Source organism: Mandrillus leucophaeus, unplaced genomic scaffold (genome assembly GCF_000951045.1).
Source record: "Mandrillus leucophaeus isolate KB7577 unplaced genomic scaffold, Mleu.le_1.0 Scaffold62, whole genome shotgun sequence".
Lineage (NCBI taxonomy): Eukaryota > Metazoa > Chordata > Mammalia > Primates > Cercopithecidae > Mandrillus > Mandrillus leucophaeus.
This window is the reverse complement of record NW_012106697.1, coordinates 5,830,476-5,850,966: the sequence shown is the minus strand read 5'-3', so window position 1 is coordinate 5,850,966 and position 20,491 is coordinate 5,830,476. Positions and strand designations below refer to the sequence as shown.

At 41.6% G+C, this 20,491-nt stretch overlaps 1 protein-coding gene across 1 annotated transcript in view; it reads right to left on the bottom strand.

Moving 5' to 3' along the window:
* SNX25 (sorting nexin 25) overlaps window positions 1-20,491 on the bottom strand; it is a 163,053-nt gene that overhangs the window by 69,527 nt on the left and 73,035 nt on the right. The window contains exon 6 of the mRNA XM_012000177.1: window positions 10,135-10,205. Within this exon, the coding sequence (XP_011855567.1) occupies window positions 10,135-10,205 (71 nt within the window). The remainder of the gene's footprint in view (window positions 1-10,134; window positions 10,206-20,491) is intronic.

Sequence of the window (20,491 nt, the reverse complement as noted above, 5' to 3'; positions counted from 1 at the left end):
TGGTCCATCTGCATAATAATGGCCCGGATAAAGTATACAAGTGAGAAGGAATCAACAAGGTGGACTCAGGTTTGTGACTTGTATGAATAGATGGTGTTATGGACTGAATGCGTTCCTCTAAAATTTATCTGCTGAAATGTTAACTTCCAATAAGACAGCATTAGGAGGTAGGGACTTTGAAACATTTAGATGAGATGATGAAGGCAGAAGCCCTACAATGGAATTACAGGCCTTATGCAAAGAGAAAAGAGACTAGAATTCTCCTTCTACCATACCATATGAGGATATAGCAAGGAGGCCATCTGCAAACCAGCAAGAGGGCCCTCATCAGACACCAGATCTGCCAGTACCTTGATCTTGGACCTCCCAGCCTCTAGCCTGTAAGAAATACACGTTGTTTAAGCCACCCAGTCGGTGGCATTATGTGACAGCAGCCTGAACTGACTAAGACAGATGATGATGCCATTCACTGAGGCAAGAAATTGCAGAAGGTGCCCAGCTCTGTGAGGCTTTATGTGGATATTTTCATTTGCAGCCACTTTTGAGATATCCAAACAAAACTGTTGAGATGGCAGAGATTAAGTAGAAAGGTACAGGATCTCCACAGACAGAAATTTGGAGTCTTCAGCATACAGATAAGGGAAAGGATTAGAGCAGGGCAGTGCTACCCAACATAACCTCTGCAATGATGGAAGTATTCATAACTCACTATCCAATATAGTCGCCACATGTGGTTACTGAGTACTTGAAAGGTGGTTGATGTAACTGGGGAACCGAATTTGTACTTACTTTTAATTAATTTAAATTTAAATAGTAACATGTAGCCCACGGCAATTATATTAGGCAGCACAGGTATAAAATAATTAGGTATAAAAGAGGAAAAAACTCTGAAGAACTCCAACATTTAAAAGCTGAATGGAGTAAAGAAAATAAGCAGAATAACAAACCAACAAAGAACTAGAATAAGACAGGGAGCGTTAGCCCAGGCAAGTGGAATTTCAAGAAGACTGAGTAGTCGACAATATCAGATGCTGCAGAAAAGGTCAAAGAAGATGAACACTGAAAAAAGTTCATTGAAATTAGCCAGTTAGACTCACTAAGCTCCCCAAATTCTATGACCAACAGGCAGCTGATGTAATCAGTGGGTAAATTTTAGGCCTCACTCAAAACATGTGGCCAGGTTTGGATGATAAAATAAGGGCAGGGAAAAGAAAATTTTATGAGCAAACTAAAACTCCAGAGACTAATTGTTTCAAACTGTTTAGTACTTCTTAAGTTTTCTGTAAAAAGCTTTCCCTCTAATTACACCTAAAGTAATTTTGTTGCCCATAGGACAAAGACCTGACACTTCGCTGGTCTCAAAAAAACACTTTTTTTTAGTTCTGTGATTTCGTTTATTTTCCCCAGAATTAATTGTATTAAAATTAAACTAGCTGAGGCACCAAAGATTTTTAAAATCATACTTAATTTCTTTAAAAGACCGAAATTCCAAAAGAAAAAGGCCATCAAGAAAAAAATCAAATGAAAATTTCCACCTTATTAAGGAGAGTAACGTTTCTCTCTCTAAGACAAACCAAGCTACTGTGAACCTAAAACGTGCAGTTTTGGGTGGATTTTCTGGAGTGTGCTGGAGCCTCAAAAGCCTTATTTTGAACTGTCCTAAATATACAAAGTAAAGAGCTCTACAGTTTGTCTTATGTCATCCTGAAAAAAGGCATTACAGAGTTAGCTGGTGCTGTGGTTTGAATGTTTGCGTCCCCTCCAAAATTCATGTTGAAACTCACGCCCCACAGAATTATCAGGTGGGGCCTATAGGAGACGATGAGGCCAGGATGAAATGAAATCGGTGCCTTATAAAAGGGCAGAGAGAACTAGCTAGGCCCTTATGTCCCTCCATCATGCAAGGACACAGCAAGCATTTGTCCCCTCCAGGAGATGCAGTAAGAAGGTGCCATTTTGGAAGTGGAACGCAGCCCTCACCAGCCACTGAATGCCACAGCCTTGATCCTGGATTCCCAAACTCCAGATAAGTAAGAAACAAATTTCTCTTCTTCATAACAAACACCCAGTTTGTGGTATTTTGTTATAGCAGCAGGAATGGAGTGAGACAGTGGTTAATCCCTTAAGGTTGCAGAGGGTACACAATCAGGTCATGTCTCCCAATCTGTTATATGGCATTTTTTCTTTAAATCCTCAAAGTATTTTCACAATTGCATATCATCTCTCACATCACAATATCAATTACGATTCAAAAAGACTTGTCAGGCCAGGTGTGGTGGCTCAGATTAATTACAGCACTTTGAGAGGCTGAGGTGGGCAGATCGATAGAGCCCACGAGTTTGAGACCAGCCTGAGCAATGTGGTGAAGCCCCATCTCCACAAAAATACAAAAACTAGCTGGACGCGGTGGTGTGCACCTGTCATCCCAGCTACTCGGGAAGCGATCGCTTGAATCCGGGAGGTCAAGGCTGCAGTGAGCTGTGATTGCACCACTGCACTTCAGTGTGGGTGACAAAGCCAGACCCTGTCTCAAATAAAAAGACTCACCAGAAACATCTTTATATGGAACAAAACCATATTTATATTGTGTGTGTATTAATATACACTACATTCACAAATAGAGATCCCATCTCTAGGTACAATACTAAACATTCCTAGGATCGTCCATCTGTTCATTCTTCTTTTAAACTTCCTCAGTTTCCCACTTATAAAAAAGAATGCAGCAATAAGGAGAAAGAACATTGGAAACAAAATTACTTACGACTAACTTTTCTCTGGTTCTTTGTCTGATTTTCACTAGATCACACTACCTCCAAAATGCAAAGATCTTCAAAAACAACTCAATAATTATATTTTGGGGAGATTTTTTAATGCTAAAAATTTACCTTTAATGACTTTTACGGGAGGGGCGGAAACACATTCTTATTGAAATAAATTAAAGGGAAGGACAATCTGAGAAACAATGACATAGCTATTTTTAATGCAGCTGTCTAGAAGCATTCTATAAATTAGACTTTTATTTGCCAGCCATACATCAAAACTCCAAAGATCACAGAAATACAAGAATGACTTCCCGTAACATCCAATAAGTTACTCATACTGAGTTAAAAGAAAAACGACAAGGAGGAATGCTAAATTTGTTCTTATTTTTCCTTAGAAAAAGTATCTGCACTTAAATTATAACTTACTTAAAATGGAAAGCACCTACATATGAATTTTAATGGGGAGACAACAGATGGTGTAATGAATTAGCGGAAGTCACTTCAGATTGTGAAGTGATTGTTCTGCTCTAATAATGCAGCAGCATCAGCTTTACTGATACTTGACCTGGAAAGCGCAGAAACAGAAGACTATTAACTACTGTCTCTATAATGTAACTTCCAAATATTTGTCTTCAGGGTTGTTCTCTCTCCACAGCATGGATCCCAGCTTAGAAATGCCAAATGAGGACTTTCCTACGCCCCTCTTGCCCCAAGTCCAGGATGTCCGAGACCAAACCCCTACGTAACCCCTGACTCTTTCAATATCTTCACTGAGAACCCTTTATGATTATCTAGAGCACTCAATCTAAAGAGGAAAAACATTGAGTCCTGGAGAAATAAAATGACTTGTGCAGATTCCATCAGGAAGCTAGCAGCACAAGTGAACTTGAACCAAGGCCCCCAAATTCCTGTGCTAGGGCTTTTTCTTTTATACCCCAAACTTGATCTCATCAACCTGCAGGAATGCGACACATTGACTAGAAGGGATGGCCTCGCTGAGCAAAGTGTTTTGAGCTGCATTTATGCGTGCTTGATGCTTACTCCTTTTGATCAAAGTGATTTAGACTGACTGACCGCTGTTCCCTCCTCTGTAAAGTCAGCAGATCGCACTGGCACTATCATTGTCTTGGATCCTTTGTTCCATCTTCCGCGAGTCGCTAAGCATGCTGTTGTCCTTCATGATCTTCCTTATCAATCCCTTCCTTTTCACTAGCATTATCCAGGTCCTAGATTTCAATACCTTATTCCTACTTGGTGCATCAGCCTCCTAGTTGGAATACTCCAAAGATATTTTTTAAAGTCTTCATCATTTGTCTATTTTTTCATTTTCTGTTTATAAACAATTGTGTTTTACATTGTTTTCTAACTCTGTTAGTGCTGCAATCCCTCATAGCACTATTTTGAAATGTTTTCATTACTATAAAATTATGAATATGGGCCAGGCGCAGTGGCTCACGTCTGTAATCCCAGCACTTTGGGAGGCCAAGGTGGGTGGATCACGAGGTCAGAAGATCGAGACCATCCTGGCTAACACAACGAAACCCCGTCTCTACTAAAAATAAAAAAAAATTAGCCAGGTGTAGTGGCAAGCACCTGTAGTCCCAGCTACTGGGGAGGCTGAGGCAGGAGAATAGTATGAACCTGGGAGGTAGAGCTTGCAGTGAGCCGAGATCACGCCACTGCACTCCAGCCTGGGCTACAGAGTAAGACTCTGTCTCAAAAAATAAATAAATAAAAATATAATGTAAATATTACATTAAAACATCTTAGCAACATACACTGGAAAGTGACCTGCTTTCTGTCTATAGATTTGCCTATTCTGGACATTTCATATAAATGAAATCATGCAATATGTGCCCTATTGCTTCTGGTTTCTTTCACGTGGCATAAGGTTTTCAAAGTTTATTCCTTTTTATTGTTGAAAAATACTCCATTGTCTAGATATACCACATTTTGTTTATCCATTGTTGATGGTGACTTGGTTGTTTCCAATTTTTGTCTATTATAAATTATGCTACTATAAACATTCCAGTTTTTTGTGGAGATACAAATTCATTTCTCTTGGGTATACACCTAGGAGTAGAAATGCTAGGTCACATGGTAATTCTATGTTTAAAATTTTGAGGAACTGCCAAATTGTCTTCTATTTTCCATTTCCAACAGCAATGTGAAAGGTTTCCAATTTCTCCATATCCTTACCAACAGTTCTTGTCTCTTTCATTTTAGCTACCCTGGAAGGTACGAACTTATGTCTTGTGTTAGTTTCAACTGGGTTATCGCTCTTTTGTGTACTGAGTTATAAGAGTTCTTTATATATTATAGATACAACCTCTTTATCAGATACATGATTTACAGATATTTTTCCTCCATTCTGTGAGCTGTCTTTTCATTTTCTTGATAATGCCCCTTGACAAACATAAGTTTTTCATTTCTTATTTTTGAGATGGGGTCTGGCTGTGTCACCCAGGCTGGAGTACAGTGGGATGATCACAGTTCATTGTAGCCTTGACCGCCTGGGCTCAAGCAATCCTCCCAGCTTAACCTCCCAAGCAAGTGGGCCTGCAGGTGTGCACCACCATGCCTGGATAATTTTAAAAAATTTTTTTGTAGAGACAAGGTCTTTCTGTGTTGCCCAGGCTGGCCTCAAAACTCCTGTCCATGTCCGGGCACGGTGGCTCACGCCTGTAATCCCAGCACTTTGGGAGGTGGAGGTAAGTGGATCACCTGAGGTCAGGAGTTCAAAACCAGCCTGGCCAACATGGTGAAACCCCACCTCTACTACAAATACAAAAAAATTAGCCAGGCATGGTGGTGGGTGCCTGTAATCCCAGCTACTTGGGAGGCTGAGGCAGGAGAATCACTTGAACCTGGGAGGTGGAGATTGCAGTGAGCCGAGACTGCGTCATTGTACTCCAGCCTGGGTGACAAGAGCGAAACTCTGTCTGAAACAAACAAACAAACAAACTGCTGTCCTCTAGTAATCCTCCCTCCTTGGTCCCCACAAAGTGCTGGGATCATAGAAGAGTCACTACACTCAGCCAAGTTCTTCATTTTTAAAGAAGTCCAATTTACTTTTTCCCCTCGTCACTGTGCTTCCCTTCTTTCTTACTAGACCCACACCATTTGCCAGAGCACTGACTCCATGGAGCCTGTCTTGTTCTGGACACGAAGGCACGCGGTGGCTGGAATTACCTACACAGTTCCAGCTAGTCTACTTTTTGCCAAAGCGTGTTTTCCTAACTTTGAACCCTATTATAGTCATAAAAGAGACTAATGTAGAAAAAGCTAAATACTGATACCAGAATTAACCCAAAAGGAGAAAAGGCAGAAATTCTTAATGTGGTCAGAAAGCTTGCTAAAAAGAAATATTTCCAGCATTTTCACACACAAAAAAGGGAACTAAATGCTATACTTGAACTTGCCAGTTAAAATGCAGTGGGTTGAATCGTGCTCTCAAAAAGATATGTTGAAGTCCTAACCGCCCCCATACCTACTGAAGCGATCTTATTCGGAAATGGGGTCTTTGCCGATGTGATCAAGTTAAGATAAAGTCATGCTTAATCAGGGTGGGCCCCGATCCAATATGACTAGCGCCCCTTTTAAGAAAACAGAGACACAAAAACCAGAGAAAAATATCACGTGACGACTGAGGCAGGGATTGCAGTGATACATCTCCAGGCCGGGGAACACCAAGGATTGCCAGCAACATGGAAAGCTAACACACAGACACGGAAGACTCCCGCAGCGTGCTCAGAAGCAGCGTGGCCCTGCCACAGCCTTGGTTTTAGACTTCTTGCCTCCAAAACGGTGAGAGAATACATTTTTGTTGTTTGTGCCAGACAGTTTGTGGTACTTTGCCATGGCAGCTCTAGGAATTGAGACAGAAGAACCTTTTAAATATTGTATGATTCTACTTATACGAGGTACATAGACTTGTCAAATTCAGAGAGACAGAGAGTAGAACGGTGGCTGCCATGGGCTGAGGGGAGTGGGGAAGGCGGAGTTATTGTTTAACGGGTATGAAGTTTCAGTTTGGGAGATGAAAAGTTCTGGAGATGGATGGTAATGATGGCTACAGAACAGTATGGAAGTAATTAATGCCACAGAACTGTACACTTGAAAATGGTCAATTTTGTTACGTATATTTCACCACAATTAACCCTCTTCTCCCCAAAAGAAAAACGTTTTTTCTAAGGAATGTGAGCTCCTTTAAATGACCAGGGCCAGAAAGGCATTTAGAATGTAACAGAGGTCATGTCACACTTCCCCATGAGCTAAACAATTACTTCTTGAAGCCACTTCTATTCAGGCTCTAGCCTAACGCCAAGCAGTCATAAAATGCCATACACGTTCCAGTTTAACTATGAACAGCCAAGCACTAACCAATGTTGTTTCTGTAAACCCACGAGAATTCCTGACAACATTTGTAATTGCCCCCTTTCCTGATTTGTGTTTTCTCTTTAACAACGTGAGCCTCTCTTTTGTTCTATGCAGCACTCAAGGCAACCTGGCAGTGTGTCCCTGTCTGTAGCCTTCAACTTCTGAACTTGAATACATTCTCTTTAAACTACATTCTGACCTTTTTGATCATTTTGGGCAGAGAGAAACTAATACTTACAATAAACCAAACGCTTCAGTTATAATTAAAATTCAACCAGAATATACCATATTAAGACTAAATTCTTGCCAGTCACTTTGTCCTTATATATAAACATGTACACACATTCTCATGCTAAAATTTTGTATTAAGCACAAAGCAAGTAAGAGTTTATCTAAGCAGTTTAACTGTGCAAAAAGCAGGAAGATTAAAGTCACTGCAGCATTATACTATGCGGACACAGAGGCCGGAGGTGACAATCACTGCTAACCAGTGACCTCAGAGAAGCAATGAAACCAGTATTCAATGTTTTCTGTCCCAGGCAAAATGGCTCCAAGGCCCCAAGAGTGCTCAGTTTGTTTGTCTTTTCCTCAGTGCTTAAATCACAGAAGGAAGCCGGGATACCCAAAAGAGTTGCAAGGACAGCTTAAACGGAAAACACAGACACGAAAGAATCAAGCATCACTGAGAATGTCTATAACATAACTGTTACGGGCTGAATCGTGTCCTTCCCGCACTCCCAAAATAAATTCAGATGCTGAAGTACTAACGTCAAGTACCTTAGGATGTGACCTTATTTGGAGACAGAGTCTTTGCCGAGTCAATCAAGTTAAAATGCAGTCATTAGGTGGGCCCCAATGCAATATGACTGGTATCCTTGTAAGAACAGAAAATGTAGACATGAAGGAAAGACAGGTACAAAAGGACAATGTGAAGACACAAGGAGAAGATGGCCATCTGCAGACAGGGAGAGGCCTGGAGCAGGTCCTTCCTCACTGCTCTCAGAAGGAACTACCTTGCTGACACCTTGGTCTTGGGATTCCAGCCTCCAAAACTGTGAGAAAATTAATTTCTGTTGTTAAAACCACCCAGCTTGCACTTTTTAATGGCAGCCCTAGCGAACTAATGGAATAACAAAATAAGAAAGGTATTTTGCTGACTGAACTCAAAGAGGGGCACTAAAGAAGATTACAGAGGCAAGAGGGCATGCCTCTGCAGTGTTCCCTTTCAAACAGTTACCCATCTGTCTGGAAGTGAAGCATCTTCTCTGCAAGAACAATGATAAAAAGGAGAGGAACAGAGTCCACGCTCTTGTAGCAATTCATCAGATCAAGTCTCCTTAGCTCAAAAGCCCATTTAAAGACGTCCTCATTCAGAGTAAAATCCCAAGTCCCCGCAGTACCAGTCAGGCCCTTGTGACTGGGTTCCCTGCCGCCTCTCTGAGCTCGTGTTTGGCTTCTCTCCCTTTCTTCAGCCCCATCAGTTTCCATAAACCCTGCAAGCTTCTGCATCAGGATTTGGCACCTGCCCTTCTCCAGATACCCCAAGGCTTCCAGATCACTGCTCAAAGCTCACCATCTGAGTGAGGTCTTCCCCAACTCACTAACTGAATGCAGAATTAGCCTCCCCTGCAGCAGAACCAGCGCTCCCTACCAGGGCTCCCCGCATCCCAACTTTGTTTTTCTCCAAGGAACCCTGTGACCATCTGAAATCACCACATATTTTCTGGTGATTGTCTAACTTCCTCCCGGCCTAGTTTGGGGAATCAGAGAGCAGAGGTTTGGTTTTGTTTACTAGCGTATCATTACCACGCGGCAGGTGCTCAGTAAACACTGCTGAATGGACATACCTGCACAGGCTTCCTTACAGGCTGAGCTGAGGAATCAGTGCCTCTTCATAGTCTATACCTGTGTTTGCTTTCTACTTGCTCCTACCTTCCGTCAGGCTCAGGGAGCGAGTCCAGGTCCAAGTCCCCAGCCCGAGCTTCCTTTGCTTCTGTGTGCTGATGAGAAACCTGAAAGCATGCTTTAATGTCTTTGGCCCAGCTCTTCCCTGTTCTTTTAGCACTCTACTTCCTCTCCTTGGCAGAGACTGGAGCAGGCCTGGAGGTTTTTGTGGAATGTCTGTTCTTCCAGGTGGAAGCCGTGTTGGCTGCCCCTCAGCTGCAAAGCAAGACCTGCTCTGCACTCTAGATTTTACACATTCTCTACCTTTGTATATGCAAGGGGGAATATTCTAGCATCAGGCAAACTACAAGGGAGTTGAGAGCCATCCTCACACCTTAATCATTCTTCGGTATCCTGCCTGAGAAAGAATCTTACTTCACTGGAAGAGAAACAAACAGGAAGAAAAGATAGAGCTATATATATATATATATGTATATATGTGTGTGTGTGTGTGTGTGTATATACGTATGCCACCCTCCCCGCCCCCCAACAAAACTACAACACAAGAGTGGAAAGACAGAAAAAGCTATTAGCAATCCGACGCTTAAATAAAGGAAAAATATTTTATAATTCCTTTAAAAAATGCTTAAAAAGGAAAATAAAGGAAAAGATTAAGTAAATTATGAAATCTCAACTTATTGGAGTCATTTAAATGACCATCAAGATGATGTTTCAAGATAGAAATATTAAATTTCAATATGTGAAAAAGAATTATGTAATCGTGTTTAATTTAAAAACAGAACAGAAACATTATATACTGAATGATTCTAACCTTCTAAAAATTATGACTGCAGCTGAATAAAGTTTATACGGGAATACAGAAATACAAACAAAGGTTTTTGTTAGGATGAAATTATATTTACTTCTCTAATAGTATTGTATTGTTATAATAATACAATATTGTTCTAATAAATTGTTCTAATAAATTGAAATATTTAAATGTAAGCCAGAAAAGCTCCTATTTGCCAAAGACCTGACAGGAGGGAGAAGCCCGGGGCTCAGGCTGCCCTTTCAGATGCGGAACTGAAGAAAACAAACCCGCTCTTACCTTTGTGCCTCTTCAGTTGGGGAAAACTGCTGATTGTAGTCGCTTGGATTATTTCCACTACAATTTGATACCTGATTTTTAAAAAGAGAAAAGGAAAAAAGATTTAAGAGGAAGAAAATACTATTTTCAGAAATAACTTCTGTCTTTATACTAAACAAATATCACACGGGAGCTGAATCCTGCCCACGGCTCATTAAAATAATCAACAGGGACTGAGCATCTGCAATAGGCCGGGCCCCACACCACGTGCTAGTCACTTCTGAGGCCCTCATGTAAACACCACGAGCCTCCTCACCCCCACTCTGTTCCCCATACCAGAAGCATAACTGCTGTAGAAACTCTGAGGTTACGCTCAGCCTCCCTCTCCTCCACACTCCCACGTGAGCAGAGCTGATTCCACTTCTTACATTTGCGCTGTCCAATAAGGTGATCACGAGCTACAGGTGGCTATCCAATTAAACTAACAAACGTTTAGTTCCTCAATCACACTAGCCACATTTCCAATGATCCACAGTACCTGTGACTTGTGGACCACGCTGGGCGGTGCGAGTAGAACATTTTCTTCACTGCAGAAAGTTCTACTGGATGGTGCCGTCTTCAGTCGTTCTCAAAGCTGTCCTCTCCCGGGCAGCCCCACTGCCCCACCTGAGTGCACTGCCTCATTGCTTCTCATTTAGAAGACGGTCCCCAGCCCAACAGAATCAAAATATCTGCGCCAGGACTCGCATCAATATTTTTAAAGTTCCCCTGGCAATTCTAAGGCACATGGAGAGCTGAGAAGCATGAGATTAGAGCACCAGCTATATATATGTGTGTCTAAGAAGACCTCCAAGTCAGGAAAAACAAATAAAATTCTACATTTTAAGTGCTGAGTACAACCCTGTAGTTGTAGCTATTTTAACCATAAACTCAATGCTTTTACAAATCCAAATTCTTAAGTGCCCTTTAATGATTACTAAGTATTGCCCTAATCAAACTGGCTTATCCTCAGTGTTTCCTAGCCCTTAATTATATGAATTAATTTCATCTGCTGGTAATAAAATTATTTAACATTAATTCTTACTTTGAACACAAGCCGTGCCGTGTTCTAAGATTTAATGTTATATATGGCTGGCTTTTAGAGTATACAATTACATACATTCTTTTGCTTTCAACTAAAACCCAGAGGAGAGACAAATTTATCTTAGTCATAGCTACTCACAGACTCCTCACAAATTTGCATCTTATTTTTTCATTAGGATAATAAAACATCAGTGCTTGACTCTCATGACCTCAGAGCAGGCTGTCAGGATCAGTATTGGCATGCCAGCCAGAGATGGTGGCAGACGCTGCCGGCTGCCTGCCCAACGTCCAGTCTCCCTTCCTTCCTTGCTAAGTGACCTACAGTTTTATCAGGGAAAGTTAAAAAGGCTAGCTCTCTCCCCAGCAGTCAGAGATGGCCAGGTGATATCATTCTAGCCTTGGAGATAGGCAAAAGTCACTGGGCAGGGATTCCAGGAAAGTGGGCTAAAAGCAGCCTCCACAGAAAAGCCCTTTCCAACTTTAGTCCTCATCTTTCCCTCATTTTTCTGTGTAAAACAAGGATGCAATTGGCTAAAGGCACAGCAGTACCTTACAATCATGAGGGTAAAAGCCACAGGCTAGGCCGGGCACAGTGGCTCACACTTGTAATCCCAACGTTTTAGGAGGCTGAGGCAGGAGGACTGCTTGAGGCCAGGAGTTCAAGAGCCTAAGCAGTATAGTGAGATCTCATCTCTACAAAAAATTAAAAAGTTGGCTGGGAGTGGTGATGCGTGCCGGTAGTCCTAGCTACTCTGGAGGATGAGGCAGAAGGATCCATTGGAACCAAGAGTTCAAAGTCACAGTGAGCTATGATTGTGCCACTGCACTCCAGCCTGGATGACAGAGCAAGACCCTGTTTCTTCAAAAAACAAAACAAACCCCAAAACAGAAAAAGGCCAGGTGTAGTGACTTATGCCTATAATCCTAATACTTAGGGAGGCTGAGATGGGAGGATTACTTGAGCCCAGGAGTTTGAGACCAGCCTGGGAAACAAAGGGAGATCTTGTCTCTACTAAAAATAAAAAAAAAATTAGCTGGGCATGGTGGTGCACACCTGTAGTACCAGCTACTCAGGAGCCTGAAGCAGGAGGATCACTTGAGCCTGGGTGGTTGAGGTTGCAGTGAGCTATGATTGTGTTACTGCACTCCAGCCTGGGCAACAGAGCAAGACCCTGTCTCAAAAACACAAAAACAAAAACTACAAGCTAAGGATGATGCAATAAGAAGACAGGAGGAGTTCAGGGTTCCAATGACATAATGAACCATCAAAACAGCCCCCAACTACCAATCTCAGGACATGTGGCGACATGGGAAAAATAAACACCTGCTTCATGTAAGTTGCTGCATGTCAAGTTGTCTTGTGGCCAAATGCCACTCCAACAGATAGAGAGCTTTCTGAGGAAGACTTAACGTGCTTCCACACAGCAATTCCAATTTCAAGAATTTATCATAAGGTAACAGTTTAACAAAAGAAAAAAACAAAAATAAAAACCCAAAGCCCAAACTATCATATACATGTTTGTTGTAGAAAGTTCTACAAAGAAACACATGAAAATACTCATGGTCAATAATGAGTACGGCCAATAATGCTTTCATTAAACAAACGCTTCTTAATCTTTTCTTATGTTCTAGACAGACAGAAATGAACACCACCAATATGGTCCTTGCTTTCAGGACATATCAGATTAAACAGAAAGCATCCAGCCAGTAATACTTATAATAATAAACACTACAGGAAAATAGATGTTTAGGACAGATTAATTTTTAAAATGCAAAATGGCACATACATTTATGATGGCAGATATGTATCTTTGTGTATATATGAGCCAGAAGTACGAGACAAAATAGAGATGAAATGAAGGGCAGTTGTGTTAAAATGGTAGACTTATAAGTCATTTTTAACTTTTTCTAAGCTGTTTTATCTATCTACCTATGTACCTAAGCCTATTCAAACTGAACTAACCTTCTTTCTTCCATAGTAAGGTTTCCTTACCTCTCCATTTCTCTACTAGTACCATCATCCTTCTCAAAATCATCTTAGGTATCTACACTACCAATAAACAGCAGTTTTAAAGCCCTGTGGATGGTCCTTTGAATGCCTTTAAACAAGCTCCTTGCTTACTCTACCTTCGGCTACCACCATTTCAGGCTGCCTTCTTTCCTGAGTGGGTCACTGCAATGGCTAAATGATCTGTCTCCCTGACTTCAGTCCTCTCTCCCATCCAAACCATCCTGGGCACCTGTCAATACACCCTCCTACGGGACCACTCTCCTCATCTCTCACTTGTTCAATACCCCCTGCACCTCCCCAAATGAATAGCCCCACATTCCTGCCTGCATTCCCTTCACAACTTGGCACTAGCTCTGTTATCCAACAACTTCATTTTTTTTTCTCCCTATGAATGTGAACCTAATTAAGCCTGGCTGGTTTCTATATTGCCCTCTCAAAACTACAGTCTTACGCTTTGTTTCCTGCTGGAAGGCAGTCTTCCTACTTGTCCACCTACCTAGATCTTACATATATTACTTCTTCCCTCAAGTCTTCCCCATCCCTATAATGCACACCAATATCTGTCTTCTCTGAAATCCTGAATTACTTCTGCTCTATAGTAGTATCTATTTACTCTTTCATATTGCTGTTTTAGAGTCACACTTCCACAAGGAATGCTGTGAACAAAGAACACTGTGTGCCCAGACATTTCAAGGCCTAATACACCTTCAAAGAATGCTGACACACTTTTGAGCCTAAGAATGCAGGCTGAAAACTACAAAACCATAGTTTTATGTATAATAAAGATATACTACTTTTTTCTCCCCAACTAGATCAAGAGCCTCTTAAACACAGGAGTTCTGTCTTATATTCTCCTGTAGCATATAGCTTGGCACTAAACATATGGTAGGCACTCAATAGATATTAATGAGCTAAATTAACAAGAGTCAACATTTCTAACACTTAACAGGTACAAATAATATTCTGAACAATTTATTCTTTTGATATTCTTAGTGATTCATGCTTTGGAACAAATGAGTCATCAAGGGTACCAAAGAAAATACACACCATCCGAGTAAAGAGTTAAAGATTTGTTTTAAGGAAACCACAAAATTATAATGTAATACCAGCTAGCATTCATAGATTGTACTGGGTACCTGTTTCGATATTTTAATTTACATTATCTCACTTAACCCTCATAATAAGGTGCTATAGTTACATCCACATTACAGAGAAGGAAATTAGAATTCTATGAGATCTATGAGATCTCATACGAGATCTATACAAGGTCCCATTGCTTTTCAGTCCTAGAGACGGAATGACAATCCAGGGCTGCCTGGCTTCTAAAGCTCATGCTCCTAACCATTTTCCTGCTACTCTAAAATTCAATAGAGGTTAATACTTATCTTCTCTAGGGTTATTTTAAGTACATAAGTATGGCCAATGCCAGATCATCTTTCCAGCTTTACTGCCTTCTATATCCCTCCTGCATACTGTTTCTGCCAAACCAGACCAAATGTGATAGCATGAACACACTCCAGGTCTTTCCTGACTCCCTTCTCATTAATATTTCTCCTTCTTAACAGTACTCCTGTTTCTTCCTGCACACCATCACTTCCCCTTATCTACTGAAATCCCGTTAACTCTTATTCAACACTCCATTCATGGCCATTCCTCTCTGAAGCTTTCTTAAGATTTCCCTGCTGTAGAATAAAATATTTGCTCCTACCCACTTCCTTGGTGCTTTACACTCCACTTCCAGTCTTAGGATCTTGCTTCCTACTTAGCTACTTATAGTCACATGGGTCTCTTGTGCTGGACTGCAAACACTTGATGGCAGGGGGTGGAATCCAAGGAGTGTAACCAGTTCATCTTAGTACTCACCAGACCTTCTGCACACAGCACTTTGCACATAGTGGGTATCTGAAGATGATTATTGAATTTGTTTAATTCACTGTTACTGGATATCAAGAGGAAATAATCGACTTTTTCATTCTTGTTGTTTTCTCAACAAAACTATACAATATATACATCCAAACATATCCAAATGCTGGCTATCCTTGAGGACACGGGCTTCCAGAGTTACCTGGCACTCACTTGGCTTTCTTTCTCCAGAGGAGAATACGACTTTGCAAGTGCTGAGTTCGGTTCAAGAATCAGGAGGGTTGATATTTGTATACTTTCCCTTGATCAAAGTGCACAGATTGTTGGTATATATTTTGCAAAATAATGTAAAGTCAAGTATTAGGGAGAAGGGGCATAACAAGAATTCAGCTGTTTTCCAACTCTGGCAAGATCCTACCTATAGTATCCTTTGTCCCAGTGATAAGGAAAAGCCGCACAAAGATAACTGCCATCTGCTCCCCAGAGCGGCCACCTCATCTCTCTTTGGTATTTCACAACTGGCTAAATAAAAAGAGCAAGTTTGTGTTTCTGAACGGTTCCCAACAATCTCAAACTCACTGAAACGCTGCACAGCAATTCAGAGTGATCACTTTAGATATTCATAGATTCGAGGCCAGGCAGGGTGGCTCATGCCTGTAATCCCAGCACTTTGGGGGGCTGAGGCTGGTAGATCACTTGAGGTCAGGAGTTCAAGACCAGCCTGGCCAACATGGTGAAACTCTGTTTTTACTAAAATACAAAAAAAAAAAAAAATTAGCCGGGCATGGTGGCCGGCACCTGCAGTCCCAGCTACTCGAGAGGCTGAGGCAGGAGAATCACTTGAATCTGGGAGGTGGAGGTTGCAGTGAGCTGAGATTGCGCCACTGCCCTCCAGCCTGTCCGGACATGCACATGCTGTAATTTCATGGGAGAGTCAAAGGCTGGCCAAACCTTAGTCTCAGGTATGCAATGTGATAAATGGTTTAAAACAATGTTTTATAAAAATTAGCAAGATTATGGAGTAGAATATCATACATATTACAAGTGCCTATGAAAAACCAAAGAATTTTTATTTTTATTTATATTTAGAGACGGAGTCTCGCTCTGTTACCCAAACTGGAGTGCAGTGGTGCAATCTCAACTCACTGCAACTTCCACCTCCCAGGTTCAAGCGATTCTCGTGTCTCAGCCTCTGGAATGCTGGGATTACAGGTGTGCGCGACCATGCCTGGCTAATTTTTGTATTTTTTGTAGAGATGGGGTTTCACCATGTTGTCCAGGCTGGTCTTGAACTCCTGGCCTCAAGTGATCTACCTGCCTTGGCCTCCCAAAGTGCTGGGATTTCAGGCGTGAACCACACCTGGCCTTAAGAATTTTATAATAATGTTTTCAGAGTTGCCACAGGCTAGGAATGTTTTTGTTAGAGGGACTTCAGTTAAAGAATGTGTGAATAAATAAAGCCATGATGCTTTTAGTCAGTTCAGCTAAAGTTTTTTCCTATCCATGGCACTACGAAAAGGGACTGGTGGATAAGTGAGAAAGTGTATCAGAGTAATGAAGAATGTGAGCTCTCACACTGGATGGCCTGTGTTCAAATCCTGTTTCTAACACACACTATGTCATCCTGGGAAAATGATTTAAGCTTTCTAAAACTAAAGCATTGTCATTTATAAAAAAGAGTAATAACAGTAAGTTTTCCTCAAAGGGTTGTTATACACCTTAAATTAGATAATACCCTTAAAAATCTTAAAACACAGCCTGCCCCGCGGTGAGAGTTCAATCAATGTTCATTATTATTCTTCCTTAATACAGTTACTGAGTCTTTAGATATGTACTACGTGTATATGTTTGTTAAATATGTATAAATTTGAAGCAGCCTTACTTTTTCCTGATTACAGAAGCATTTTAGCCCAGTCAACCTGAGACCACCAGGATCACTCTAGTCCAGCAAACTCAGGTCAGTTGACCCCCACGAAGAGCAAGAGACTGTAGTAGTGGAACCTGTGGGGCCTCTCCAAACGAGGGAAAACATAACATTACTATGGGATTCTAGGGAACAGTGGAGTGAAGGTGAAGTTTAAATGAAGCAGCATTTTGATAGGTTCAAGGCAGGGCTGTGTAAAGGGGTCAACGCTGGGGGGATCCAGGGTCTCACTTCCTGAAAGCTGTCAGATAGACATACTGAGTCCAGAAATCCCATAACTGCAGCTCTGCTTCTGGGTCGTAAATCGAAGCTGCTTCTTTGTGTCAAGCTGACTTAGATCATCCCGGCAAAAGCAGAATCTGTCATGCTTACTGATACAATTCCAAACAGGAAGTGGCAGCTGAAGATTTTTGAAAACAAAGTTTCTCAGTGAATACGAAAGCACAAAGAAGGGGATCATCACGACACTTTACTGCCATGGCAGGTACTTAGGGGAAATACTGTTTCCTGTTTACTTTGTAGGTGGCTTTAGCGTCTGTTATGCCAGTCTGATAAATGACCGGGCAGATGTGACTTTCTCAGTCTGCACCAGTTTTTACTTTCTCTAAAGTAGCATATGTTCATCGAAGAAAATGAGAAAATATACAAAGCACAACATTCAAAGTTAACCACTATTAACATTTGAACTATCTTTATAACCTTTTTCTATGCAAACATAATTTTTTTGTTTTATAAAACTAGGTTTATGCTATACATATTGCCTTAGAGCCTTTTCATTAATTTATAATTAATGTTTTCCAGTACAATTAAATATTCTAATGCTACACCATGACCAATATATGGTATTCCATTGTATGGATACACCAAAAATCTTTTTAACCAAACCTTTTTTGTTAGGCATTTTGGTTATTATCAGCTTTTCTCTATTTAAAAAAAATTGCAGCCTGGCGTGGTAGCTCACATCTGTAATTCCAACACTTTGGGAGGCCAAGGTTGGTGGATAGTTTGAGGCCAGAAGTTTGAGACCCAGCCTGGGCAACATAATGACACCTCATCTCCACAGAAAATACAAAAGTTATCCCGGCACAGTGGCCTCCCTCCCTTTCCCAGGATCCCATAGATAATAAACAACAGCCATATTTAAGACTAGCCTGGCCAATATGGTGAAATCCTGTCTCTACCAAAATACAAAAATTAGCCTGGCGTGGTGGGGCATGCCTGTAGTCCCAGCTATTCGGAAGGCTGAGGCAGAAGAATCATTTGAACTCGGGAGGTGGAGGTTGCAGTTAGCTGAGATCGCGCCACTGCATTCCAGCCTGGGTGACAGAGCGAGACTCTGTCTCCAAAAAAAAGACAGCCAGTGTATAACCTCTGTCATCTTTTTTCCTTGCCTTCATCCTGCTTGCTGGAATTACGATATGATGGGTGAAATTCTAGAATCCACCCTGGACCATGAAAACTCTGGACAATACTCTCTGGATGGCAGGGCAGTGAGCTGGAAGGAGACTGGGTCCTTGAGAAGGATGGAGCCCCCATACCACAAGTCCTGGGCTGCCTGCTTTACTATTCAGCCTTAACAAAGAAGGAAACCCTGCCATTGGCAACAATGTGGGTGAACCTGGAGGACACTGCTAAATAAAATAAGCCAAATACTGCATCGTCTCACATACATGTAGAATCTGAAACAGTCCAGCTCCTAAAAGCAGAGAGTAGAACGGTGGTTACCAGGGGCTGAAGGTGGCAGGGAGACTGGAAGATGCCGGTTAAAGGGTACAAAGGTGAGTAACTCCTGGAGAGCTAACACACAGCGTGATGACTATAGTTGGTAATACCGTATGATATACTTGAAATCTGCTAAGAGTTGATCCTAGGTGTTTTCACCACACACACAAAGAGGTAACCATGTGAGGTAACTGATATGTTAATTAGCTTGATTGCGGTAACTACTCCACAATGTGTACATACATCAAATATCAGCCAGGCATGGTGGCTCACCCCTGTAATCCCAGCACTTTGGGAGGCTGAGGCAGGAGGGAGGATCCCTTGAGCCCGGAAGGTCAAGGCTGCAGTGAGCTGTGATTGCACCACTGCACTCCAGCCTGGGTAACAGAGCGAGAACCTGTCTCTAAATAAATAAATGATGCTGTACACCTTAAATATACAGAATTATTGGTCACGTGCACCTCAATCAATCTGGGGAAAAAGCTGGTATACTTTGGATGCCATCATTATTTGGGAGGTTTTTGGTAACCTTCAGCTGAATTGGATCCTAAGTAATTTAAGTACCTCCAATCTATTCATGGGTTGAAGCCAGTGGCTCTCAACCAGGAGCAGCTTTTCCGCCTAAGATACTTGGCAATGTCTGGAAGCATTTTTGTTTGTCGCAACTGTAGGGGTACAGCAGAATACCGCTGGCATTCAGTGGGTAGGGGCAAGGCACACTGCTAAAAATTCTACAATAAACAGAACAACCTCCCACAATAAAGAATTATCTAGCCCCAAATGTCAATTTTACCAAGATTGAGAAATCTTAGGTTAAAAATCTCTCTCCGGAAGGTCAGTGAGAAAACACCCTTTGTTCATTGCAATAAACGTGGTAAAAAAAAAATGAGGTGTCCACTTCGGTCAATATTCTCCTCAACAGAGTTTCCATGTATCTCAAATAGTACAACCAGTTTTCAAATAATTAGAGTGCGATGAATTACACAACAGGATGTCTAGTCAAGACTTCAGATGGGAAGCAGGTGGAAGAATACTCCATTTACAAGAGAATCTCAATACTAGTTGCATGTTACAATCACCCGGGGAGCTTTTAAAAAATCCTGATGCCCGGATCCCCCTCCAGACCAATTAGATAAAAATTCCTAGGGGTGAAGCCGAGGCACCTACTTGTGGAAGAGCAAACCATTTTCATTAGCACACAGTTTACAATGCACTGCAGGATTATACAACGCAGGCAGCACCGGATGCTTTCCTGGGCCACAAGCCACCCGCGCCTTTATAAGAGGTTCTGAAAGGACAGACCTTTAATTTCTACTGTAATGTTTGCTTTGACCTCACTTTATCTTCAAAACAAGGGAACACTCAGTCTTTTCTCTAGTATAATGGCACTTGTGAGTTTCACTAATAGATGCACCTTCATTCTGAGCTCTGGTTTGCCTTCCTTGACTGTGGCATCCCTCACCACCCCCACCAACCGTGGGAAACCTATCCAGCTGCCCTTTAATATCCTGAACCAGGATGGCATTCACATTTTTGGCTCCTGTGCTGTTAGCAGAGTCAGTCACTGCTCCTACCAAAAAACAATGGAAAATTCAAAATATCACACAAGTATAACCACCACATCTTCACTTCAACACCCGGCATCCAGAAAAGATGAAAAAGGAAAAGCTACAAAAGCTAGTGGGACACACAACTTAAAAGCTGGTGGGACACACAACTTAAAAGCTGGTGGGACACACAACTTAAAAGCTGGTGGGACACACAACTTAAAAGCT